The sequence below is a fragment of the Galleria mellonella genome, unplaced genomic scaffold (genome assembly GCF_026898425.1).
Source record: "Galleria mellonella isolate WM207_F2 unplaced genomic scaffold, CSIRO_AGI_GalMel_v1 utg117, whole genome shotgun sequence".
Taxonomy (NCBI): Eukaryota; Metazoa; Arthropoda; class Insecta; order Lepidoptera; family Pyralidae; genus Galleria; species Galleria mellonella.
Window position 1 is genome coordinate 2,957,758 of NW_026441980.1, and position 27,634 is coordinate 2,985,391.

The window sequence follows — 27,634 nt, forward strand, 5'->3', positions numbered from 1 at the left end:
TAGACATTATAATATTATTACGACATTAATAATTTGCTTCGATTATATATAACCATAATGTAATAAATAAGCACCTAAATGATACACATTATTGTGTATCATTTATTCTATTTAGTCTTCTAATAATTTTCACAAATGTTGAAATTACAAAACGTATTGTAAATACATACATATATCTGCTTTCTTATCTGCAAATATTGACAAGAAAGTAAACAATAATATAATTACAAATATTTGTAACGTAATAATTTATAATATCAGAATAATATTTATTTCGTATAACGTATAAAACGTTATTTATTGTATGGTTTACTAACTTCGTATTATTAGTATTGCTCCAGAAGATAGCTTATGACTTTGACTTTTTTTGTATTTCGTTTCAAGATTTTAATATTAGTGACTGTTAAACCTAATTATTATTATTATATTAATAATTATTAATATAATAATAGTAATGTCTGATAAGTGTAAAAACTGTAACAAGTATCTTCGTAAGATTGTTGGTTATTTTTTCTCATATCTCAAGGTCAAGGTGAAAGTTGGTCGCGAGATATACACAAATCGTGTTGGTACACCAAGTACGTAAATATTAAAACATAAGTTTCGATATAGGTTCCCATTTGGGAGCAGATTCGACATATTTATCCGGCTAAACTCTTTAACTACACTACATATAAAATAACATAAGCTGTAGAATAGGACTAAAGAAAAAAAAATAGTTCTTAACTTCATAAAAGCATATAATGTTATTATTAATTGATATAATAATTTTAGTACTCTATCGATGTGTACAAAATAAATTATGTACACTGACAGCCCTGCCTCCACGTTGGTAGATTGGTGTAGGTATCACGTGTTATACACGTGACTGTAAGTGTACAGTCGCTCACATGTAAACAAAATATTCATGTAGATGTGTAAGCAAAGCCCATTTTAATACACTACTACACATCCACTCGTATTCATCGTAATCGCACACAAATATAATCGTCTGACTTCGACGTGACCTTAACATATTTTTGTTTGCAAAATTCAATACGCTGTTATAAGTAGGTTCTTCTTTATAACACAGACATGGTTCCCACTTTCCATCAGGTGGGCCGTCAGCTTGTTTGCCGTTCTAAGTTGTATAAAAAAAAACATAGTAGTTAAACAAAAATGTACTCTGCTGTAATACACACACAACCGGGGAGAAGGGATTGTTAGCAATGAAGTTTGACAGCCCCATTGCTAGCAATATGCCCTATTAGATCGACCTCCACGTGGTTCCCCGTGGAAACCATCGTGATTAATTCTTGTTGAATTCGTCACGATCGCGATGGGCTAACTGACCTGCTTCATCCTCGTCTATCATCCTTCACTGGTGCCCCGCCGGTGTATACCGATAGCGCGGGATTTAATGGATGAGAATGGGTAACCATTCCATTATCATCCATTAAAAAAATACGGACACAACCATACAATCATAAACAGACAAATTGAAGGCCAACAGTTTCATTTACATTCACAACTAGGGTTGCCACCTTTTTTTGCAATTGAAGTACATTGGTTATTATAGGTAAGAAAAACAGTATATAGTATCAAATTAAAGTACAATTTATTTTTATTTATTATTCTTAAAAACATACTTTTATTACAGTTTGTATCAAATCTGTATCTCTACTAAACAATTGCACAGCTTCCGTACAGTCTATATTTAAATTTAAGTAAATAAGTAATTCAATTTTTATCAAATTCAGATATGCTCTGTTTTTATTCGTCTCGCCATTTGTTATTCATATTAAAAATAAAATAATTCATAAGTTTAAAAAATTATCGTCACCTTTAAAAATTATCGCTGCAAAACCCTTAAAAGTACATATTTATTATAAAGTTAGTTTGATAAAGCGTTTTCGTATACATTAGGTTTTATTATTATTGTGTATATATAAAGTGTAAATAACCAGTTTGTATTATTTAAATGAAACCATTTATTTAGGCCCTCTAGAGCATTGTCAATAAATAATAAAAAATGTCTTGTGAATCTTAACTAGTCAAATCATGCGAAATAGAGTATTTTCGTATACTTTATTATTAGTATATATAAAGTGTAGAGTACAATTACCTGAAATAATGTACAATATTTTAAAGTACGGGTGGCAACCCTACTCACAACACACATTCACATTCAAAGGAATATTTCACGAAGCCATTACTACTAAAGAAAGACTTGGTAAAAATATACATTATATACATATACACACATCCATGTGACAGGTCTGGATCGGGTGGCGTGAGTGCGCATCGCATCACGTCAGGTTTTCAGTGTGATCCTGATCATTAGGAAATACATTAATTTGATTCGACACAACCGTGTCTCGTTTGATCGGTTCCCGTCGCGTTTTAACAATGTGTATCCGCCATTATACGTAAGCATGAGTAATACTTTATTACGAATTCCAATTCTTTGAAACGAAACAATATCTCTCTACCTAATCTATATCTGTTGATGAATTAAAGTGTTGTTACATTAATGTGTGATTATACTGTACTACTTAGTGTTGAACTGTTCTAATAAAGTGTATTGTTCATTATTTTGACTTCATTTTCGGTAAGTCCTTCCAGTGAAAATTACTTATTACGTATGTACCTACATGTGTATTCCGGTTATCATTTACTCAGAATTTGTTAGCTTGTGACGAAATAATACACTTATTTATCTAAAATTATGATGAATACTTTTTCTGTACTTAGCCTGTGTTAAAAGGAAAGGCACAAATACAAATGACTTTATTGTGGATCATAATTCAAATTAAGGTATTACATCAGTTAAATAGTATCGGTATTAAAAAAAAAATCATATTCCGTACATATGGTAGATCCTGTTTATTTTAACATTATTATTGAAAAAGTTTGTAAGAATAGATAGCAAAAACGTTCTTCTTTCGTACTCCCTTTTTCGATAATTCGTCATATGGGCCGTGCTCACATATGCGCCTTTTTTAAGAACTTCTCCCTGCCTGAACATTTTGCAATGTTCACGTAGGCAATATTTGCTTTACTTCTAACATAGATGGCGTTCTGAAATCTGATCACGGAACAGGAAAAAGAAATAAAGGTAAAAAACCCTGTTTATAATGAGGGTTATAAATAAAAATCCATTGGTTGTGTCAACGAATAATATAAGCTCTAATTTTAATACTTGCCGTTCAAAAATGGGCTTTATTTATATTGCTATTGATTTTGTTTTTCAGTCAACTATGAGTAACAAACAGAAGAAAAACAAGCTTGACTTGTACCTTACAGAAGTGTTTAATCATTTCATAGCGCTAAAGGATAATGACGTAAAAAGATCACAAGAGGTGTTCAAAAGTGTTTTTGAACAAGTCAAGGATGCTATGGGGGAGCAGTGTAATTATTTTGCTAACTACAGCAGCCAGGTAAACATTTCATACATCAACATACTATCCATATTGTTTTTAAAACAGCCACCTTATAAATTTTCTTTGGATTTTTTCCACCACGAGTGTATATTTTACTCATGTGGTTTCCGGGAAACTGCATTACTTTCTAACTTACTGCAAACGATGGCATTATATTTTGATGGCCCGTATACATCTAATCTAATTGTTCTGATTGTCACAGTACAAATCCAAAGGTCTGATACGATACGATACAAATCAAGGCCTGAGTGCATAAAGTAGTAATATACTTTCTGAAACTTAGATCTTCAGACATTATAATCTACAAATATTTCGCCAGTGTTACCCTCGGTATAATAATTCTCTTTTCAGGTTATGTATGGTGGGAGCGTCTACGACGGGATCAAAGTGTCGAAACTGGACGAGTTTGACATGGACATCGTCATACGACTACCGATTAGCTACGAGGACGGCGAGAACGGCATCACCATTGAAAATGAACAACCCGGATTTGTGAAACTAAAAATTACAAAAGCTTTTGATAACCTCGTAACACAGAGTAATTGGGAGTTATGCCATAAAGTCACTCACACGTGGCGAGACAACGATTCTTACCTTAGGCAAGACATGTTTCGCAATTGGATACATAGTATAGTCCAGAAAGCCATGAATGACCTACATAACAAAGTTACAGTTAATGGGGTGACCTATTCGTTAAGTTACAAGAAGTCCGGTCCGGCGTATACCCTGAAAATTGCCAGTTTGCCGGATAATAAAGATGAGCCGTTCAAACTTGACGTGGATTTAGTGCCCGTCATTAGATTCACTCATCCCCGCTGGCCACAGGGCTACAGGTTAGTTTTATAAATGATTTCTATAAATATCTTATAATAATATGTCATGCCTAATGATGATGAGTTTCATTATAATAAAGTGGCCGAAAATTTAACACTACCTCGACGACGGTTACCACTTTCCAACAGATGAGCCGTCAGCTTGTTTGTCATTCTAAGTTACAAAAAAAAATATACATTGATAATGATTGCCGTATGTTGTCGTTAGTTGTTCACAGCCGTTTTTTACAGGCAACCCAACGTTACGACCGCCAAGGACTGGTTAGTGGTGCCTAAGCCGAATAAGGCCATCAAGGACGGGCAGCTACAGAATCGCTGCTGGCGGCTCTCGTTCCAGGACTTCGAGAAGGAGCTCATGAAGGGTTGCCAAAACCTCAAAACTACTATTAGATTGGTGCGTATGTGACTTCTTCTCGTGAATTGAGATAAAAAGAATCTCATGTGTTAATCACTTGTGCGCAAAATTTAATTTATATCTGTTTGTTTTACTACAAACATCTTCACAAACTTTATAATTTTAACTGGACATTCTGATTAGGATTGAGCAATTCAATTTAGTCTAAGAATATACAGGTCTCAAAATTACACATGATTATCAAAACGTTCATACCTCCAAAAATTAATCCCCGAACATTTAAATCTTATAATGTACCTACTTTTTTTTGTATGAGTGGCAAGGGTCTACGCCATTAAAAAAATATATTTATAGCCCTAGTGTTTCTGTATAGCTGAGACTTAAATTGTAGATCAATTTTAAACTTTATTGACCAATAAAATGTACAAATGTACTTTACAAACTGTACAAAGGTACTTTGTAAAGTTATGCCAGTATAATTTATCTTTTAACAGGTGAAAAAGATGCGCGACGTTCTCGAAATGAAAGCCATAGCGAGTTATTACATTAAAACTTTATTTTTATGGAAAATTTCTCAAAACGATAAGAAATATTGGGAAACAAAAGTCAGTGCTCTTTTCAAGACGATGGTAGGGGAGTTACACAAAGCTATTCAAGACAAGAACATACCATATTTTTGGAACGAGGACAACAATTTAATCGAGAGTTTAAATGATCATCTACAACGTGATTACACACGAAAACTACAAAATGTACTCGACGGCATCGACTCGGATGATATGGATAAAGTTCTCATCGCGTTGCTTACTACTGACGAATTGACGCTGTTTAAGAGATTCGACTTCTATCAAAAGAGTATTTCTTCAATACGACTTCCGCGAAGATCACAAAAATTAACACTTGACGCTGATCTCGTTAATAATTTGGAAAGTAAAATGTTAGAATTGACTACAAAATTAAAAGAACTCACTGAGAAAATGAATAATATGAATACAAATGAAGATGAATATCCAGAAGTTGTACAGGAAGTAAAAGAAATATCGGATGAGATCGAAGATTACAAAAGTATGTTACCCGTAGAACCTAAAAGAGGAGGTACATTGAAAAAAATTCTCTTATTTCTTGCTTTCCTCCCTCTGGTGAATAATCCAAATAGTTCTCGCCCAAATGAAGAAACCGGTTTACGATTGCAGTACGACTAGATTCGTCGTTGTGGAAAAAAATATTAAATTATGCCACACTAACGAATGTATACAATAAGGTAATCATATGAAATAATAATTTAAATCACTATGAACGAAATATGTAATAAAATCACATGAATAAAAAATCTGTAGGCAGCTTGTAGGAATGAAATCCAAACCAACTGGTTTTCTTTTCAATTTTTCAAAAATTAACGATTACATCGAAAATCGTCTGACTAATTATTACATCTTTATATTCTTGTAACTTGATAAAAGATAAATTATACTAAGAACCTGAGTTTGAATTGCTACAAGTGTCAACTTACTAGCTATTCGCCACAAATTCGCATAGGTAGATAGTACTCGTATCTTCGAATATATATACATATTATATTTTATATATATATACATAGCTTATATTATTCACTGACTATGGGTATATATGTAACTTTGTACAATGGAAATAATTTTTAAAATTCTTTCCCAAGTAGAAAGTTACATCACAATCGGTGAAATAGTTTTTGAGTTTATCCACTACAAACAAATAACCCAATAAATATTAGTATAGATAAAATATTTTAATTAGAACATATTATATACACAAACATTCTGTAAAAATATCTAAATATGAAAATAAAAAGAAAAATAAAACGAATAGAAATACCGAAACCTGCATCAAAACCCGTTGTGTAATTTAGAAGTAGATAGACAGTTTTCAATTTAGCTATAAATCTATTTTATGAACCACTGAATAAATTTAATCCATATTTATCCTCAGAATAACAATTAAAATTATTGAAATTTAAATTAAAAGGATACATTTAAAGAATCGATGGTTAATTCAATGATATTTTTATTAATAATTGGTAATTTCAACAATAATATTTTTTACTAATTGAGTCAAATATAGTAAAATAGATTATATATCATCATATCAGCTCTTAACTGTCCACTGCGGAACATAAGCCTCCCCTTTGGGGGGTTTTGCCAGTAGTTGTCACGCTTGGCAGACAGATAGGCTTTAGAGATGTTTTAAGAGGGACGCTGCTACCCATATCTCGTCAATTATATATATATTTGCTTTAATAAAATTTACATAATTTTTTTTTAACAGATAAAGAAAATGCGCGACGTTCTCAAATTGAAAACGATTGTTACTCATTACATCAAAACATTGTTTCTATGGAAAATATCCAAAACATCCAAGTCATATTGGGATGAGAGACTGAGCGTGTTATTTAAGACGATGGTTCAAGAGCTGTATAACGCTCTAAATGAAAAGTATATCCCGTGTTTCTGGCATCGTGACCACAACCTGATTGCTAATTTAAAAGAGACTGAAAGATTTAAATATATAATAAAACTGAAAGATCTCCTTCATGATATCGATACAGAAGATGCAGATAAAGTGTTGATAGCATTACTAACGAGCAATGAACTATCAGAATTTCGGAAGTTGGACATTTACAAGCAACAATCTATAACAACAAGTATTACAAAAGAGAAACCAACATCTTGTATACATGAGGAACTTGTAATGAGTATGCATAATCAAATGGATACATTGATGAAAAATGTCGACGAGCTCAGTGAGACACTGAATGGAAAAAGAATTAAAATTAATGTCGCCGGATCTATAAAACGAATTAGTTCTAATGTGACCCAAGAAGTCGACACCACGGACAGTAGTGACGATTCAGATGCTTCTAACGATGACCATGGAAATCTGTGTGTAGTAATTTGATTGTATAGTAACTATCTTGTATTTATCCCAAGCAATTAATATTATTTTAAATTTTAAGAAAAAAATGCCAACAGCTGAATTTTCTTGCCCATTCTTCTTAACCCATTCAATACGGCGGCCATATTGAGTTTTATCCCTATGCAGTATACGCAGTTTAGTTTTTCATAAACATCTGAGCTCGTCACTGACGGCACAACAGTATGTGTGTTCTACGTATATGGCTTAGTTAATTGTTAGGAGTGACTGCCAGTAAATAACGGGCTTCCATTTTATCAAAAATTTTGACTGGAACGGTCTAAAGCACGTTTGGAACTAAAGGAAACCGAGCGCCTCGGAGCGCTCGCCGTCATTGGGTAAGGGTGGGGAGAGCGCCTCGAGGCGCTTGCCGTCACAAGGAATAACATTGGAGAGCGCCCTGGCGCGCTCTCCGTATTGAATGGGTTAACTAAAATTACATTTAACCAGAGGGAGACTTTGTACAAAAGTCGATTGCTTGGGTACCTCTGTCCCATTCGTGTTTTAACCGTGAAGCTGCTGTATTTCAGTTTGAAGGGTGGGATATGGCGTGAATTTACAAGATACAAAGGAATAACATCTGAGTCCTCAGGAACGGCAACGCATGGGGCAAAACAGTATGTGTGTGTACTGTTATGTCCATGGTACTGTTCATGTCTATAGGTGACGGGTTACCACTTTCCATCAGGTGGGCCGTCAGCTTGTTTGCCATTCTAAGTTGTATAAAAAAAATTACAAATAATTGCTATCAACCATTTTATCAAAATATTTTAAATTTTGGGAAAAGCATTCATCATCATCATGATATCAGCCTTTAATTATCCACTAATGAACATATACCTCCCCCTTGGAGGGTTATGCCAGTACTTGCCATGCTTGGCAAGCGGATTGCCAACCGCAGTTAGGCTATGGAAATGTTTAAAGAGAGACACTGCTGCTCATCCCTTGCCCTCTTTAGTCGCCTCTTAGGACAACCACGGGAAAGAAAGAGACGGCCTATCTATGCCGGAACCACACGGTAGGTATAGGAAAAGTATTAAATAGTAAAATTTCACTTTAAAAAGTGTTAATGATTTTGAGATGGCTTTTTTTGGTACAAAGGAACCCTCCTGATGCGGTAAAGAATATTAAATATAATAAGTATTCGATGTATGAGTTATACAAATAAATAATTTATTATACATAAAATATTTTTTTACCTACTAATATTAACACAAGATTGTTGTATTTATATTTGGTTTGTTATTGTCCAGAGGGAGACTTTGTACAAAAGTCGATTGCTTGGGTACCTCTGTACCATTCGTGTTTCAACCGTGAAGCAGTTGTGTTTGCATGGCTGTGTTTCGGTTTGAAGGGCCTTTGGTAGATGGCGTGAATTTACAGGGTACAGAGGAATAACACCTGAGTCCTCAGGAATTGCCATTCCACGTGCGTCTCCCCATGCGTTGCCACGCATGGGGGGTATCATGGGCGAAACAGTATATGCGTGTGTATTGTTATGTCCATGGTACTGCTTATGTCTATAGGCGACGGTTACTACTGTCCATCAGGTGGGCCGTCAGCTTGTTTGCCATTCTAAGTTGTATAAAAAAAAATTTTTGATACTCTCATGTTAAATAATTAACTGTATTAATTTTATGATGAATACAGTTATTTAATTGATGGTGAACGAATGATGATGAATGAATATATTATGATGATAGTTATTTTATGATGAATAAGGTTTCGCCCATGATGCCTCCCATGTGTTGCCATTTTGAGGACTCAGGTGTTATTCCTCTGTACCCAGTAAATTCACACCATATCTGGAGGTCCACCCTTAAACATTTCAGAAACACAGCCATGCAAACACAACTGCTTCACGGTAGAAACACGCAAGGGACAGAGTTCCCCTCTCAAGCAATCGACTTTTGTACAAAGTCTCCCCTCTGGTCATCAATGTTACAATAATATCCATTGAAAGAGATTTATTAGAATTGGTTCAAAATTAAGAAGATATATTGAGTAATATATGTACAAACAAAAATACAGAACGGGGAATTAATAACTTAGTTCTTAGAAAATCTCTCTCAACTCTCTAAAAAGAGAATAGTTTAATAAAAACATAAACTGGAAAAAGATATCCACTAAAGAAAACAATTATAACTATCCTGAAACATGTACTTTATAATTATTTAAAGTAATTTATATTAATTATTAGGGGGGGGGGGGGGGATTAATATTAATGGAGACACTAGTCCATCGCTCGAAATGTACCCTGTTTTTTTTTAATGAATGATTATGGATGGCGTGAAGACGCTTTACGAATGGTATACACTGGTGGTTCACATTATCAAAGATAGATAAATTTAAATCAAAATAAGATATAGAAAATTTGAAATTAGTCGATATTAAAAACCTCAACCGAAATTTTAAGACAGTACAATTTTATATTACCTGGCAAAAATGAAGCGCGTGGACCACGTGAAAGTCGACGCTGATCAAATCGAGTCAAAGAAATATTAATAGCAATGGAAAAGAGTCCTGTTACTACAATCCCTGTTACAACAAGCCCCTCGCCCCATGTACCCTGCTTTTTTTTGTTGGATAAAAGTGTATTGGTAACCCCGCCCGCGCTAACGGGAGGTACGCTGGCGGAGCACCAGTGAAGGGTGATCGATGAGAATGAAAACGGGCCAGTTAGCCTATCTGATGAATTCATCATGAAGAATTAATCATGATAGTTTCCGGAACCGCGTGGAGGTCGACCTAGTTAGGTATATTGCTAGCAATGGGATTTTTAGTCTCTATTACTAACAATCCCTTCCCCTTCCTCATGTACCCTGTCAGGTCGATATTACCGCGATCCCCTCCGGAAACCATCGTGGTTAATTTCTACTGAATTCGCCAGGGTGAAGTAGCTGATCTCACTTCATTCTAATCGTTTTATCCTCCACTGGTGTTCCACCTCTGACTGTTATCATAGGCGAGCGCACTATTTTTATCAATAAAAATACTACAAACCACCTAAAGAAAATACATATATAAACCGATCTTTAATTATATAGATAGAGTATCCTCATACAAATGCTTCGAGAAAAGCGGGTCAACTTTTTCATACAATTTTGTGTGATAAATAGTTATGAGTGTTTCCTTTATAAATTCTATCTCAATATTTTAATTTAATAATTGCATTAAATTAGTGTTATCGACGGTGGATTTAATATTGCAAATACGAGGATAATGGAGTGTAAAGGACAAGGTAAATAAAAAATAAAGTAAATAGGAAAGATAAATAATATAGAACGTTTTATATGGGAACCGACTGTCACCGCTCGGCTCACATATGACAGCTGTCAACTTGACACAATCCTTCAATCTATATACATGTATCGGCTACCAACGCCTGCGCAATAATAATGACAACAATTACACTTCGAAAATATATAAGTACATACTTCTTTATTAATATTACGTAATTTAGATAAGCTTTGGATGTAGGTTTAGACAAATTTTAATGTGGAAATAATCTGACTCGAACTTAAATTATAATAAACATATCGAACGCTATAAGGTCGATAATGTACTCTGTGAATCAATTTATAATCTAAGCGTCAATCATTTCAAACGTATACATTTTATACCCAAATATTAAAATAAAATAAAATAAGTACATGTCGACGTATTAAATTAAGCTAATCTTTTTTTTTTAGTGACAACATTAACAACTTTCAAGGCAAACTGCTGTAAAAAGGAATAACCAATAAAAATTGCCAGTATAAATTTCTACTATTTCTACTTAGTGAATTTATCAAAAATAGCAAATAGAATATATCTATATATATCAATAATCACATAATATATTTATAGTTTTTTTTTATTGGATGAAAATGGAATGGTAACCCCGCCTGTGCTAACGGGATACGCTGGCGGGCTGGTGAAGGGTGATCGATGAGAATGAAAACAGGCCAGTTAGCCCATCATGATGAATTCATCTGGAATTAATCATGATAGTTTCCAGGGGGAACCGCGAGGAGGCCGACCTGGTTGGGTATATTACTAGCAATGGGATTCTCAGTCTCCATTACTAACAATCCCTTTCCCCCCAATATATTTATAGTACGACATATATTTCTCAAAACATATGAAAATTCTAATTACATATATTTATTTATTAACGCCGCTCTTCCTTCCTTCCAGCGCATTCTTCATATTATTATTTCTTTGTTTAATATTGTTAATAGCTAACCTTTGTGCATTGTAGTATGTACATATGTCAAGTAAGTATTTCAGTCATGACGATAAGAAAATATGAAAATTTTGGTGAACTATATCGCGAGAAAAGCTAATAATTAATTAATAACTTATAACACATTAATAACTTCTACGGGTTTGATATTAGAAAGAGCGAGAAAAATTATATGCTTTATTGACACCACACATACTTTTGGATAAAAATACCTATATCGCACATACAAAAAAGCGAAAAAGTAATAACAACAATAATAAAAATAGGTAACAATACTAACAGAAAATCTCACTGACTTCGTCGCCATGCTCTTAGATCCCGACGATCCAATTAATAGGCTAATATCCCTTCCACTCTACCACGCAACCTTAGTCACACACACACACACACGCACACAACGAACACCATTCCCGTCAGCGGAGACAAAGATCTCCATCACACTATTTGCACCTTATCACTAACACCTTTCTCTCGAACTCAGCCGACCCTCCAGTCTCCTCACCAGGAATCGAAGTACGATGGCCTAAGCCGAGATCCAAGCCGCTCTCCATCCATCCATCGATAAAAGTCAACACTTCGTCACTCTCCTCTCACGGGATTGGAGTAACATTTATAATCACCTCTGCACGCGTTCGGTGAAGTTGTAAAGGCCATCTATGGCCAACAGTATAAACAGGTCCAATAAAATAACAGAGAATAGTAGAAACACATCTTAACGGCATGCAACATTGACTTGGAATCTTTATTTTAAATAGTCAAGCAGCTTGAATCAAGCATTTGCAGATAATATTGCCGCTTTTAAGATTAGCTTTGAATTAATATCTCAAACGGCAATAAATGTATGCTGGACTCTAGCCGCTGTATGTACACTTACCTATGTATGTATCGCAATGTCAAGTTAAATATGTGTGATCAAAATAGAAATCTACCTATTTTGTTCTTGACGTAAATAATACAAAGTTAATTTTTTGCATTAATAATTTGCATACACTATAAACCACTCTTTTAGTGGTATATAATTTACTTTTTTGTTTAGTAATTTAGTTACTAAAAGTAAACAGTTTACAAAGTTTAAAGAAGACATCATAAACCGGTAAGTGCTAAAGGGGCTATATTCAATTATGATATTTATTTAAACTTTGGTAACAAATTGGTAATTTCTCTAAGCGAATTCAATGCTCTATAAATCTTTCTGAATCTGTAAAACCCAGTATAAGTGTACAATCAAGTTCCCTATGTACTGATATAATTTTTTTTTTTTTAATTAATCCTGTAATGCTAGCTTATAGCCAAGAAGCTTGGAAAAAGACATTTTTATTTTTTCTTTTTTTTTACTAAGTATATTTTCCCTTTTTCTATTTGTCAGAACTTGATTTAGGAAACCAGAAGGGGAAATGCCCATAGCAACAAAAAATATGATTTACCAATATCCTATTTTTCTTCCAATTGAGAATGCATTAGGGAATTGGGGTACATTCTAGTCTTTATTGTTAGGAACATATCCTGTTAAGTCAACTTCTACATGATCTCCATAGAAATAATTTCTGGTATTGTCATCACAACAGGCCAGCTGACCTTACTTCATCCTTACCTAGTATTCCTTAATGGTAAACCACCAGTGTGGGGGGAGATGGGATTGTCAGTAATGTGGACAACCAGTCCAACTGCAAGCATTTGGTAACCATCTTTTTAAATTCCAAGTATATTCATCATAATGGACTAACTGACCTGCCTTCTTATTTTCACCTATCATCCGTTACTGGTGCCCTGCCAGCATATACAGTCAGCACAGGCAGCGTGACCATTCCATTATCATTCATTAAAAAAAACACTGTATATTAATAATACAAGCAAATCTGTTGCATTTTCATTCTAAAAAATAAAATCATTGCAAAAAATAAAATGTTTGCAAAAATTATTCTTAATTTTGGAAATTAAACTTTTCTATATTGGCTTGTTTTTGTGCACTGATTACTCCCAGGTTATTTATTTCATTTTGAATTAAATATACCAGAGAGAGACTGTACAAAAGTCATTTGCTTGGGTACCTCTGTCCCATTAGTGTTTCAACTGTAAAGCAGTTGTGTTTGCATGGCTGTGTTTCGGTTCGAAGGGTGGGATATGGCGTGAATTTACAGGGTACCGAGGAATAACACCTGAGTCCTCAGGAATAGCAACGCATGGGGTGTATCATGGGCGAAACAGTATACTCTGTTATGTCCATGTCTATAGGCGACGATTACCACTTTCCATCAGTTCAGTTTCACGTTCCATCAGTCACGTTGCATCAGCAAGGGTTTTGTGCTGAAAGTATAATATTAATGGACTTGTATAATTACATTGGTGAGATATATAAAGCAACTCCTACTGTGATTCTTGTGTAGCTGGGTTTTTAACTCACTAGACAATGGGTGTTATTTTATGGCACTTTTTATTTAGAAGGTTGTGATCCCTATTAATGTCTGCCCCTGGAAATATGTCTTGCAAGAGGTTATTTGGAAGGAGTTGGTGTTGTGTCGTATCATATCAAGAGGTGAAGAGACTCGCTGAAAATCTTAATGAGTGGCAAGAGAACCACCGACAAGAGCACAGCTCTTAAATAGGATAGATAGATAGATAAATAGATTTATTTATTATATATATTTTACTATTATCATTGGTATCATTGGTAATTTCTTGGAATTTATATAATAGATTAGGTTATCATTCAAAGTTAAAGATAACATACAAAAGCCAGTAATAACAAGTAGCTTGGAATAGACTTGGAATATAATACTTGTTGTTTAAAACAAACAATGTGTCTACCTAGTTATTACTACACAAGTATGGGGGGAATGTAATTGTTAGTAATGGAGACTGAGAATCCCATTGCTAGCAATATACCCAACTAGGTTGACCTCCTCACGGTTCCTCCTAGAAACTATCATGGTTAATTCCAGATGAATTTATCATGATGGGCTAACTGACCTGTTTTCATTCTAATCGATCACCCTTCACTGGTGCTCTGCCAGCATATCTCGTTAGTGCAAGCGGAGTTACCATTCCATTTTCACCCATCAAAAAAAAAACTACACAAGTGTTCTTTAAAATGTAATTAATTACATATACAGAGAAGTACAAGTTATACTTCTCTCTTTTCTTACTACATACCAATAATAATTCATACCAATTCACCGTCATCATTATATCAGCCCTTAATGGTCCACTACTGAACAGAAGCCTCCCCCTTGGTCTCCCTCCCCCTATGTCAGTAGTTGCCATGTTTGGCAGGCGGATTAGCAACCGCATTTAGGCTTTAGAAATATTTAAAGAGGGATGCTGCTGTCCATCCCTCACCATTCCTTAGTCACCTCTTACCTATGGGAAAGGAAGGGATGGCCAATTAAGTGGTCCAAACTAGGATGCTCTGTGTTTTGAAAAATCCAGCAATAAACATAAATATATTTTGCATTCCCTTCCACATTAACCCATTGGGATCTTTTATGCTTCCTTCTTCTTAATATCATTATTTTATAGATCCTATGTGTTACCTTTAAAATATGCTGTGATTTAAGATATCTGTAGTTCCCTAGAGATTTATCGAGCAAGAATGAATGGAGATGTCGGTAGGGGCCGCCCTAGACGGACGTATGTCGACCAAATAGGCGACGTGCTGAAGAAGGGCCAAATTAAAAGTACCCGTAACCGACGAGCGTGTATGACAAGATTGATGAATGTGGAAGAAGCGAAAGAGGTTTGTTTGAATCGAAGCATTTGGCGTTCCATTGTTTCTGCCTACCCTAATGGGAGACAGGCGTGACAGATATGTATGTATGTATGTAGTTCCCTGGCTCTGGATAAGTCATTCCCGGTAGACTTATATGCATACTTGCCAATGAATCACAGTTGCACATCAGTGTTCCATGGACTCCGATACTTTACTGACATATGCCACCGCTGTAGATAAATTTATCCCATCCCTCACTTTTGTCCTTTAAGAACTTTAAATATATTAAGAGTAAATAAATATAGTAATAAATAATAATTTGAATATAGTGTGAATATTGAATAAGTACTTTATATTATATGTGTTTATTTAGTAACCAGAGGGAGACTGTACAAAGTCTTTTGCTTGGGCACTTCTGTCCCATTTGTGTTTCTACCATGAAACAGTTGTGTTTGCATGGCTATGTTTTTGTTTGAAGGGTGGAATATGGCAGTGAATTTATAGGGTACACAGGAATAACACAACACCTGAGTCCTTAGGAATACATGGAAAATATCATGGGCGAAACAGTATACACTGTTATGTCTATGGTACTGCTCATTTTTATAGGCGACGGCTACCACTTTCCATTAGGTGGTCTGTTAGCTTGTTTGCCATTCTAAGTTGTAAAAAAAAATTTTTTTTTTTTAGTAAACCATGAGTAACAAGCAAAAGAAGAACCTACTTGATTTGTATCTAACAGAAGTCTTCAAGAATTTCATAGCGTTAAAGGACAACGATGTTAAAAGATCACAAGAGGTGTTCAAAAGCGTATTTGAACAGGTCAGGGAGGCTATGGGGAAGCAGTGTAATTATTTCGCCAACTATAGCAACCAGGTACGTCTAGAAGCTACAGTATTTTTCTTTTGTGACTGATAATGGAATGATAATGACGTCTAAGCTATCAGTATATGCTGGCGGTGCCTCAATTAAGGATGGTTGATGAGAACTAAGTAATATCGTTGAGTCGAATTGAATAGGAATTAACCACGACGTTTTGAGGGAGTGACCACGTAGAGATCGACCTGACTATCTAATACTATGCCCTGCATAGAATACAGATAATTTAGTAGCATTTTTTATAAGGGATTGTTAGTAATGCGGATTACCAGTCCCATTGCTGGCAATATACCCTGTCAGGTCGACCTCCAAGTGGTCCCCCCTGGAAACCATCGTACTGGATTCCAGGTGCATTCATCATGATGTTCTAACTGACCTGCCTTTTCGGGGGATTGTTAGTAATAGAGACTAAGGGTCCTATTGTTAGCAATATACCCAACTAGCTCAACCTCCCTTTGGTCCCCCCTGGAAACCATCGTGCTAAATTCCAAGTGTATTCATCACGATGGGCTAACTGATCTGCTTTTTTTTCTTTCTCATCTGTCATCCCTCAGTATTGCCCTACCAGTACTACTGTTGGCGCAGGCGTGGTTACCATTCCATTATCATTCATTAAATAAGACTTTTACAGTATCCTGTTACTCCATTCCAATCCATTCGTCCTTACATGATTACAGTTAATATTTCCAACTAACTATTAAAAAGCAATTTTACTCAATTAAAACGTATTTCAGACAGAATGGAGACTGGCAGTCTCATTTCTAGTAATATCTATTTCCTATCGGATTTACCTCTATTCACCCCATACTCTCGAATCTGGTGAATGGACCAACTAACCTAACTTTATCCTCATTGTTTCATCCTCTATTGGGGCTCTACTATTTTCTGAATTGTCGTAAACGGTAATCTATTAAAAATATCTGTATTAATTCTTAATTTTATATTAACATTGTGTCTTAATATACCAACTATATATATAGCTGCAAATTCTCTTTTTTTATGAACAAAATCCTTTGATTTCGATGGCCCTTCGTAGGTTATGTACGGTGGGAGCGTCTACGACGGGATCAAAGTGTCGAAACTGGACGAGTTTGACATGGACATCGTCATACGACTACCGATTAGCTACGAGGACGGTGAGAACGGCATCACCATTGAAAATGAACAACCCGGATTTGTGAAACTAAAAATCACAAAAGCCTTTGACAACCTCGTAAGACAGAGCAATTGGGAAAGTCGTCATGTCGTCACCCACACGTGGAGAGACAACGAATGCTACCTGAGGCAAGACAAGTTTCGTTTCTGGATACAAAGTGTGGTCCAGAAAGCTATGAATGACCTAAAGAACAAAGTTACAGTTAACGGGGTGACCTATTCGTTGAATTATACGCAATCCGGTCCGGCGTATACCTTGAAAATTACCAATTTGCCGGAAAATGAAGATGAGCCGTTCAAACTTGACGTGGATTTAGTGCCCGTCATTAGATTCACTCATCCCCGCTGGCCACAGGGCTACAGGTTAGTTTATCTATTCATTTAAAATTTATAAACACCTTCCTTTCCCGTAAATGTCGTAAGAGGCGACTATAGGAACGGCCGAGGGACTTTTTTTTTTAAATGATAATGCTATAGCCCCACCTGCGCTATCAGTATACGCTGGCAGGGCACCAGCGAATGATAGGTGCGGATGAAAGCAGGTCAGTTAGCCCATCGTCACGAATTCCACTAGAAGTAACCACGATGGTTTCCAGGGGGAACCGCGTGGAGATCGACTTAATAAGGTTGGGGCAGTTAGACCCCATTACTAACAATCCCTTTCCCCCCTAACAACAAAAGTATTGACGAAGCAATGATAATAGGAATTCAGTAACATTCCTTATTACGTCCTTCTAACTAAACAAGTTACCGGGTGGTCCCGGCATAGAATAGGCCATCCCTTACTTTCCATAGGTTGTGTAAAAGGCGACTAAGGGAGGGTGAGATGGGCAGCAGCGACCCCTTTAAAACATCATCAAAACCTGACTGCAGGGGAAGGGGTTATAAGTAATGATGACTACCAGTCCCATTGCTAACAATATATCCTGTCAGGTCGACCATCACGTGGTCCCCTCTGGAAACCATCGTGCTGAATTCCTGGTGTATTCATCACGATGGGCTATCTGACCTGCTTCATCCTCAACCATCATCCCTCACTGGTGCCCCGCTAGTGTATACCGATAGCGCAGGCGGAGTTTACTATTCCATTATCACCCATTTAAAAAAAGTGCCTGACTGCGGTTGCCAATCCGCCTGCTAAGCGTAGCAACTACTGGCAAAATCTCAAGGGGAAGGCTTGTGTTCAGCAGTGGACAGTTAAATGCTGATATGATGATGATGAATGTTTTATGGAACATCATCAACTAAATTATAGTAATTTTGACTTAAATTTATTAGAAATTAAGTTAATATTGGTCCTTATAATTAAAATTTTGCAGTGATATCACTTTTTCCTTAAATTCTATTAGAACGGACAATTGTATGACGTATCAGGCGCTCTGTGAACTCAAATTTATCAATAATCATCTCTATCTATTGTATCTCGGTGGGAATCACGTACAGTTACCTACAAATTGAAACCACAGTGTTATTGTATTGATGTACATACCTACTTGTTTATTATAATTTTCTTAATATTGTTTTAATTAAATAATGCGATTATTCGATCACGATGGTGAGTAATTCGTGTGACGTTGCGGACTTAATCAGTAACAGATAGATAAAAATTCAATTTGTATTAATAATACACAATATATGTGTACATATAATGTAACCATTTATGTTGATAAATGATCAACAATTGTCTTGAATAATGCCGCCTCTTTGAGCAATTTGTAATTTTGACATTTTTGTGAAGTGAAAACTTTAAGCGCGTTGCTAATTTTTTGAGAATCCTTTGTTCCCACAAAGCATTAAACTGGCAACACTTTTATCGTTACTATACCAGAGGGAGACTTTGTACAAAAGTCGTTTGCTTGGCCACTTCTGTTCCATTCGTGTTTCTCCCGTGAAGCAGTTATTTTTGCATGGCTGTGTTTCGGTTTGAAAGGTGGGATATGGCAGTGTATTTTTAGGGTACAGAGGAATAACATCTAAGTCCTTAGAAATGGCAACGCATGGAGGGTATCATGGGCGAAACAGTATACTCTGTTATGTCCATGGTACTGCTCATTTCTATAGGCGACGGTTACCACTTTTCATCGGGTGGTCCGTCAGCTTGTTTACCATTCTAAGTTGCATAAAACAAAATCGACACCTCTGTATATAAGTATTTACATATACTGTGTAGGTGCGTACGTAGATACATATTATTATGCATGTTTTTTTTATTGTGGGATAATGGAATGGAAAACTTGAACAATTATGTGTGTATTTTTTTAATCGTCAGAAGTGTCGGTTACGGTAAGGTACTAGTATAGTATTATATTATCTGTGGTAAGGGTAATAGTGTCGCGAGTTCAATGGTTTGTTCCCATCTCAAAAATAAGTCAACATGCATGCGTAGGGGAAGGGGATTGTTAGCAATGAAGTTTGACAGCCCCATTGCTAGCAATATGCCCTATTAGGTCAACCTCCAAGTGGTTCCCCCTGGAAACCATCGTGAACAATTCTTGTTGAATTCATCACCTACTTCATCCTCACCTATCATCCTTCACTGGTGCCCCGCCGGTGTATACCGATAGTGCAGGCGGGGCCACCATTCCATTGTTATCCATTAAAAAACCCCAAAAATATCTCTTCATAACTATTATATATTAAATATAAAAAATGATTAGAAGACTGTCATTATTGTGTTCTCTTGTATTTGATATATATATATATATATATATATATATATATATATATATATATATATATAATTTATGTAAATATTTATTTTAATTAACTTATGTTTGTTTAGCACTACTACTGCCCACTCACTACTTCCTATGCCACTGCGTTAGGTTGACTGGAAGAAATCTCTTTTAGAGATAAGTTCGCCTTTGCTAACATTGTTATTAACTTATTGTTGTTACTGTATGTTTTAGTGCAATAAAGAATATATTATATTTGCATGAAAGTTGGTTTTAAATTATATTATTATTCCAGCAACCCATTGAATCCATTTATTATACATACATACATATCTCCGTGTTATGCTTTGGACTTATTTGGTAATTTGGAAAAGATTAGATACCTATATTTTCTATTTATTTGCTGATCACGTTACACCGTCAATTGTCATCATATCATATCAACCTCACCTCTCATCACCAACTGGTACCCCCGCCAGCGTATACCGATAGCGCAGGCGGGGTTACCGTTCCATTATCATACTTTATCATAAATAACTTACTCACAGGCAACCCAACGTTACGACCGCCAAGGACTGGTTGGTGGTGCCGAAGCCGAATAAGACCATCAAGGACGGGCAGCTGCAGAATCGCTGCTGGCGGCTCTCGTTCCAGGACTTCGAGAAGGAGCTCATGAAGGGTTGCCAAAACCTCAAAACTACTATTAGATTGGTGCGTATTTTGTAGCATATTATTGTATTTATACTTGACAACTTTGCTAGTGTTAAAGAAGGGATTGTTGTTAATGGGGACTAGCGGCCCCGTTACTAGCAATATACCTTGTTGTTTAATGGTTCACCCATTATGGAATAGTGACCATGTCTGCGTCATTGGTGTACACTGGCGGCTCACCAATGAGAGATGATAGGTTAAGATGAAAATAGGTCGGTAAGCTCATCGTAACGAATTCTACAAAAAAATCACGATACTTTCCAGGGGGAGCCGTGTGAAGGTCGACCTCATGGGGGGTATACTCGTATTGCTAGCAATACAGCAGTTAAATCCCCCATCACTAACAATCCCTTTCTGCCCAATATACCTTGTTAAGTCAACTTGTACGCGGCCCCACCAGGAAACCATTGTAATTGTTCATTGCTCTACGAGCGTATACTAGTAGCACGGGCGAGATTGTCATTCATTATTATTAAAATGGACATTTGTATTGTCGCAAAAGAACCAAACCAAAGTGACTGACATAGACCGAAGGATAAGCTAGCTTATCCTTCGGTCTATGTCAGTCACTTTGTTATTATTTATTATTATTATTAATTTATTTCAATTGATAAAATTGTTATCATTATTCACAAGAATAGTTATCTTTGTTTATTATATTTTTTTTAATGGATGATAATAGAATGGTTACCCCGCCTGCGTTATCGGTATACACTGGGAGGGGGGGGGGGGGGTACCAGTGAGGGATGATAGGTGATCAAGAAGTAGGTCAGTTGGCCCATTGTAATGAATTCAAAAATCAATCTCGATGGTTTCCAAGGGATGCCGCATGGAGGTCGACCTAATAATAACAATCTAACAATCCCTTCTCCCCAAACATTTTAATACTGGATATGTTTTCAACCTACTTCAAAAAGGAATAGGTTCTCTGTTCGATTGTATTGTTTTTTTTTTTACTTTTGTTACCTAACTCCGTCAGTTGTAAACCGATTCGGAAAATTCTTTTTTTATCTGAGAGGAAATACCTACTGATTGGTTCCATAGAAATTTTATCAAAATCGATTCAGTAATTTAATTTTCAAACTAAAATAACTGGTTTTGTCACCGTTGAAGTTATTTTTATAAGGTATTTCTATTAAAAGTAGAATTTCTATGATCTTATTCGATGCCAGTCACCAAATTAGATGTAGTGTGCGCGGGCAAAATTTTCATTCTACTTATGTATTATTACTTCAACTTTACTTTCCACTGTTGAACATAACCTTCCGCCATAAGGGGCGTTCTGCCAGTAGTTGCCACGTTTGGCAAGTGGGTTGGCAACCGCAGTTAGGCTTTTAGAAATGTTTTAAGACGCTGCAGTCCATCCCTCAACCGTTAAGTTCCCTTAGTGGCCTCTTACTACATCCACGGAAAAGGAAGTGACCCATTCTATGCCGAGACCACACTTGCGGACTTATTTATTATAACAATATTTAAATCCACTACTGGGCATAAGTTTTTTCATCATTGTCAGCGCCCTTCTGGCCAGTCATGTACAGTGAACGCTCTATATAAGCAACATTCTTTATATTTTACTTATTCTACTCAGCTCAGTAAAGAAATAAGTAAAAATATTTTCCAGACGGTAAGTATTTTTATACTCCTTTTTTCCCCTATAAGCATCTTTTACCAATAAGAATTTTTTTTTATTGAAAGTCTTTGTTTGATAACAATAAGTTTAATTCAGCATTAAGTATTGCTAACGAATTTAATCTCTTATCTGTCATGGTTAAGCAAAGATAATATGTTAAAATTAGTGATTCCCTGGATCTATCTCTAAATTTAAAATTACTAGTGTATTTTAATATATAAGTTATTAAACTTTACTGAATAAGGCAAAATTAAATATTAATGGAGTTAAACAAAATAATTCTAACAAACTAACCAAATAAATTATATTATCGACTAAATTTTAAACAGTTCTCACTTAATTGTACTTATCATAAATTTTGTTCATAAATTATTTCACAATAGTATTAAACTTTGCATTTTGAAATAGATAGATCAAATGTTAAGCATATGTCGCTTCTACTAAATTGCTGCCAGTAAAATCTATCTTTTAACAGGTGAAAAAAATGCGCGACGTTCTCGAACTGAAAGCTATAGCAAGTTATTACATTAAAACATTGTTCTTATGGAAAATTTCCAAAAACGATAAGAAGTATTGGGAGAGAAAAGTCAGTGTTCTCTTCAAGACCATGGTGGAGGAGTTACATAATGCTGTAGCGGAAAAAAACATTCCATACTTTTGGAACGAGCAAAACAACTTAATCGAGACCCTAAAAGATTCGATACAATCTGAATATACACAAAAATTACAAAACGTTCTCAACGCTGTAAATTGCAATGACATGGATAAAGTATTGTCGGCGTTGCTTACGAAAAGGGAATTGGCACAGTTTAAAATGTTCGATTTTTATCAAAATAATATTACTTCTGCACTGCCCGGACGTGGCAAAGGATCCAAAAAAGTGCCGATCGCTGCTAACCTAATTGACAATTTAGATAGTAAAATGGAAGAGTTAATGAAGAAATTCAACGAACTAACAGATAAAGTTAACAGCTTAAAAATCGATGACAATTTAAAAGATGCATATATGAAAGTAGTGTGTGAGGTCGAAGAGATCTCAGATGAGATCGAAGAAATAGATTTTTATGATTATGATAATCCGAAAAGGATTAAATTGAACAATGGCAGAAAAGGTGATCCAAGAGTGGCGTTCAATCGCTAAAAGATACCTGTTGACTTGTGTTTTGTGTATAATAGGAAAAAAGAACTGGCAATTTTTTTTTTTTTTTTTTTACAGAATATTGGACTATTGTTAATGGCGATCCGTTTATGTTAAATATCGACGACTTTGTTGTTATTGAGAGTATACGTGGGTGATGTACATATATTATTTCTATGTCGAAAGTATAGGCTTCATTAAATAAGGTATATTAATGTCACATACAAGCTTACGAATCATCAAGTGTTTATATGTTCAATAATCTAATTATACAATTATTTATATGTATATGTTTTTCCAATAATATTTTTGTGTCTAATAATAATTATTATGTATTTATGCACTTATTTATTGGCTGAATGCAGTGGAGTCAGCGACATTTCTCCAATTGATTCAAATAATGTACAGTCCAAAGAATAACTAGCCAGAAAGCTGCCACTTTTACCAATAGGAGATAAAATAAAGGCGCAGTGTAATGTAACATTTTATCCAAATCTCTGGCACCTCTGTCCCATTCATGTTTCTGCCATGAAGCAGTTGTTTTCATCATTTATTCATCTATGTTTCGGTTTGAAGGGTGGGATATGGTAGTGAATTTACAGGATACAGAGGACCTGAACACCAACCACACCACAACCAGAACACCTGAGTCCTCAGGAATGGCAACGTATGGGGGGTATCATAGACAAAACAGTACACTCTGTTATGTCCATGGTACTGCTCATGTCTATAGGCGACGGTTACCAATTTCCATCAGGTGGGTCGTCAGCTTGTTTGCCATTCTAAGTTGTATAAAAAAAAGACTGGGGTAAAAAGTTACCGTTTTACTTCATGCCAAGTACAACATGTACTAAGTACTTATGTATGTCGCCAATATTCGTCATGGTTGGTTGAGTCATTAAAACGCCAAGAGATTTACTGTTTCGCCTATGATACCCCCCATGCGTTGCCATTCCTGAGGACTCAGATGTTATTCCTCTGTACCCTGTAAATTCACGCCATATCCCACCCTTCAAACCGATACACAGCCATGCAAACACAACTGCTTCACGGTTGAAACACGAATGGGACAGAGTCTACCAATCCTCGGACGATGACGCGGCTAAAGTCTAGTAATTTTTAAAAGTATCAAATAAACAGTAAAATGACCCTTGCTAGCTACTTCCGATTTAAGGCCAATGTTTTAATAAGATATAAAATATTATCATAAGATACCGAACGATATTTTGAATCTACTTTTTAATTAATTTAGAACTGTTATTAAAAACATAAGTGTTTTTAATAACAGTTCTAAATTAATGAACAAAACCTATTACACACTAAACGATTACTTGAATGACAAACGTGCATGGTGTTAGTAGATCATGTACGGGCTTTTTAATGGCCATGTAATTTTAGACATAGTACATTTAAATATATATATTTGAACTTATTCTTAGTCTTATTTAAGAGATTCTCAACAGATAACAAACCTTCCGAACCCTGCAGTAGATTAAAAACAAATGACGATTTAAAAGGGCTTGTAAATAAGTTTATTTGAATGAAGACAATTTGAATTTCGAATTTTATGGAAAGTTTTTTTTTTTTTTTTTTTAAATATATAAAATAGAATTGATATTTTAAAAAATGACATTTGTTTTGTAATTCCAAATCTTCGATTACCTATTGGAATTAAAATAGATATCTCGACTCTTTTTTTTTAACCCAAAAAAAGATACAGTAAAAATAATATCTAGCATTTCTTTTTTTTTTTTTTTATAGAAATCATTTATTCAAATAAACTTACATTGAAGCACTTTTGAATAGTCATTACATTTTTTTTAATCTACCGCTCGTTCGGAAAGCTGTCTCATCACAAGAAGAACGAGCAAGAAACTTGCGTGTTGCTCTTTTAAATAATTTTATTATTACTTTACATTTTCAAGTTTAATTGTGTGAATACAAACCACCAATTAGCACTAATTCAATTAAATACTCAAAAAGAAAAAAATATTGAATACATAACCAACTGGTTAAACAATTAATAAGAGGAAATCAGTCATAGTGATTAGAGCAGACCAGTCCCTACAAGCAGCACCCGTTCACGAGTATGACGGATGAGCCAGCCATCACTGCGCTCGACCATATTTTAGGGAGCCCAATGACCCGGCCCACCACGCCGCCACAAGTCTGGACATTTTAGTGAGCATGACTACTCAAAACACTAGACCACGTCAAAGCTACTCACAATTGCCATCTGATAGTTATAGTATTCACATTTTACATAAGAATGCATGCGGCAATTAATACAAAAAACCGCTACGCTTTCATATTTCTAAAATTAATCAATTAAATCAAGAAAGCAATGAGAAAATAAAATTATAACGTTGTATGCTAATAAACTAATTATTTACTTGATATGTTGTCATCTATGAATTCGTCTATCCTGTAATAGGCTTTCTTACATAAAAATTGTTTAATATAAGATTTGAATTGCCTCTCTGTCAGATTTAATGCAGATTCCGGCAGTTTATTATAAAATCTTATGCAATTACCATAGAATGAATTACTGATTTTGTGCAGACGGCATTTAGGTAAAATAAGCTTATTTATATTGCGTAAGTTTCTACTTGTACAGTCTTTGAGTTTTTTAAAACTCTCTAAGTTCTTCCGTGTATACATAATATTTTCATAAATGTATTGTGAAGTAACTGTGAGGATATTTGAGTCTTTAAAGCACTGACGTAATGACTCTCTCGAACCCATACCATAAATAGAACGTATGGCTCTCTTTTGTAAAACAAATATAGTATTTATATCGGCTGCTTTACCCCACAGCAGTATGCCATAAGACATTATGCTATGGAAATAACTAAAATATACAAGTTTAGCCGTTGCCACGTCTGTTAATTGTCTAATTCTTCTAATTGCATATGCAGCAGAACTGAGTCTACTGGCCAATTTTGAAATATGCGGCCCCCATTGTAATTTCGAGTCCACTGTTATACCTAAAAAAACTGTATCATTAACAAAATTTACTATTTCATCATTAAGCAATAACTGTGTATTTCTTATTAACATATTCACATTGCATTTAATTAATGATTAAAAATAAATATTTTGTTTTAACTATATATTTATGGTTTCTCTTTACATATTATATTGCAAATTTTCTTTTTGTACAGCTAAAAAAAATGCGCGACGTTCTCAAGTTGAAGAAGATTGTTACTCATTACATCAAAACATTGTTTCTATGGAAAATATCCAAAACATCCAAGTCATATTGGGATGGGAAACTGAGTGTGTTATTTAAGACGATGGTTCAAGAGCTGTATAACGCTCTAAATGAAAAGTATATCCCGTGTTTCTGGCATCGTGACCACAACCTGATTGCTAATTTAGATGACTCTAAAAGAATCGATTACATGGAAAAATTAGATAATCTTCTCAATTACATCAAAGCAGATGATATGGATAATTTGTTGGCCGCGTTACTAACCGAGACAGAGTTGCCAACATTCAAAATGTTAGACGCATACAAGCGACATTGCAATGGTCGTGCTAGTAACCAAGCGACAGAATCTATAACTAGTCGTGAGAAACTTGTAATAAATTTATATAGTAAAATGGAAATGTTAATTAAAAATGTGGACGAACTTAGCGAGAGATTAGATGAACTGAACGTCGCTGGCAACTCAAGAGATGTATCGTCTAACGTAGTCAAGTATCGAAATGGAAATAACGATGTACAAACAGTTGACAACATATCGGACAGTGGTGAAGATTCAGACTTTTATGAATATGACAACCCTAAAAGGATCAAATTGTGCAATGGTCGAAAGGGCAACCCTAAGAAATCGTTACAATACTAAACTTATATTTTAATGTAATAATTACCCTATTAACTTACGTTTATCTTAGTCGAGAAAGCTCAACTAGTTTCGGGACCATTCCGAACTCTTAGTCTTGAGCAGCTGTAA

General features: G+C 35.1%; 2 protein-coding genes across 4 annotated transcripts; both read left to right on the forward strand.

The window, feature by feature from the left end:
- The first annotated feature begins 2,622 nt into the window (after positions 1–2,622).
- LOC113511816 (cyclic GMP-AMP synthase-like receptor) lies at positions 2,623–7,609 on the forward strand. 2 transcript variants are annotated; one of them, XM_052895328.1, is made up of 5 exons: positions 2,623–2,796; positions 3,234–3,419; positions 3,774–4,255; positions 4,487–4,649; positions 5,105–5,875. In XM_052895328.1, the coding sequence occupies exons 1-5, from the start codon at positions 2,764–2,766 to the stop codon at positions 5,810–5,812; spliced, it is 1,572 nt and encodes a 523-aa protein (XP_052751288.1). In that variant the 5' UTR covers positions 2,623–2,763; the 3' UTR covers positions 5,813–5,875. The 2 variants fall into 2 exon arrangements, with proteins under 2 accessions (XP_052751288.1, XP_052751293.1); XM_052895333.1 differs by lacking the exon at positions 5,105–5,875 and adding an exon at positions 6,909–7,609 and having other exon boundaries at positions 2,625–2,796.
- Positions 7,610–12,664: 5,055 nt separating this feature from the next.
- On the forward strand, positions 12,665–27,109 carry LOC113511815 (cyclic GMP-AMP synthase-like receptor). Of its 2 annotated transcripts, none has more exons than XM_052895323.1 (6): positions 12,665–12,874; positions 16,178–16,363; positions 17,403–17,884; positions 20,745–20,907; positions 23,013–23,649; positions 26,840–27,108. In XM_052895323.1, the coding sequence occupies exons 2-6, from the start codon at positions 16,184–16,186 to the stop codon at positions 26,965–26,967; spliced, it is 1,590 nt and encodes a 529-aa protein (XP_052751283.1). In that variant the 5' UTR covers positions 12,665–12,874; positions 16,178–16,183; the 3' UTR covers positions 26,968–27,108. The 2 variants fall into 2 exon arrangements, with proteins under 2 accessions (XP_052751283.1, XP_052751286.1); XM_052895326.1 differs by lacking the exon at positions 12,665–12,874 and adding an exon at positions 15,360–15,514 and having other exon boundaries at positions 26,840–27,109.
- The last annotated feature ends 525 nt before the right edge of the window (positions 27,110–27,634 follow it).

Excerpts from the sequence above, each read along its gene's own strand:
- LOC113511815 (XM_052895323.1), top strand. The coding sequence starts at position 16,184 with ATGAGTAACAAGCAAAAGAAGAACCTACTTGATTTGTATCTAACAGAA. Across the intron at positions 17,885-20,744 it reads CGCTGGCCACAGGGCTACAG|GCAACCCAACGTTACGACCG; the intron begins GTTAGTTTATCT and ends ACTTACTCACAG. Across the intron at positions 23,650-26,839 it reads ATTGAACAATGGCAGAAAAG|CTAAAAAAAATGCGCGACGT; the intron begins GTGATCCAAGAG and ends CTTTTTGTACAG.
- LOC113511816 (XM_052895328.1), top strand. The coding sequence starts at position 2,764 with ATGACTTTATTGTGGATCATAATTCAAATTAAG. Across the intron at positions 3,420-3,773 it reads TTGCTAACTACAGCAGCCAG|GTTATGTATGGTGGGAGCGT; the intron begins GTAAACATTTCA and ends TTCTCTTTTCAG. Across the intron at positions 4,256-4,486 it reads CGCTGGCCACAGGGCTACAG|GCAACCCAACGTTACGACCG; the intron begins GTTAGTTTTATA and ends CGTTTTTTACAG.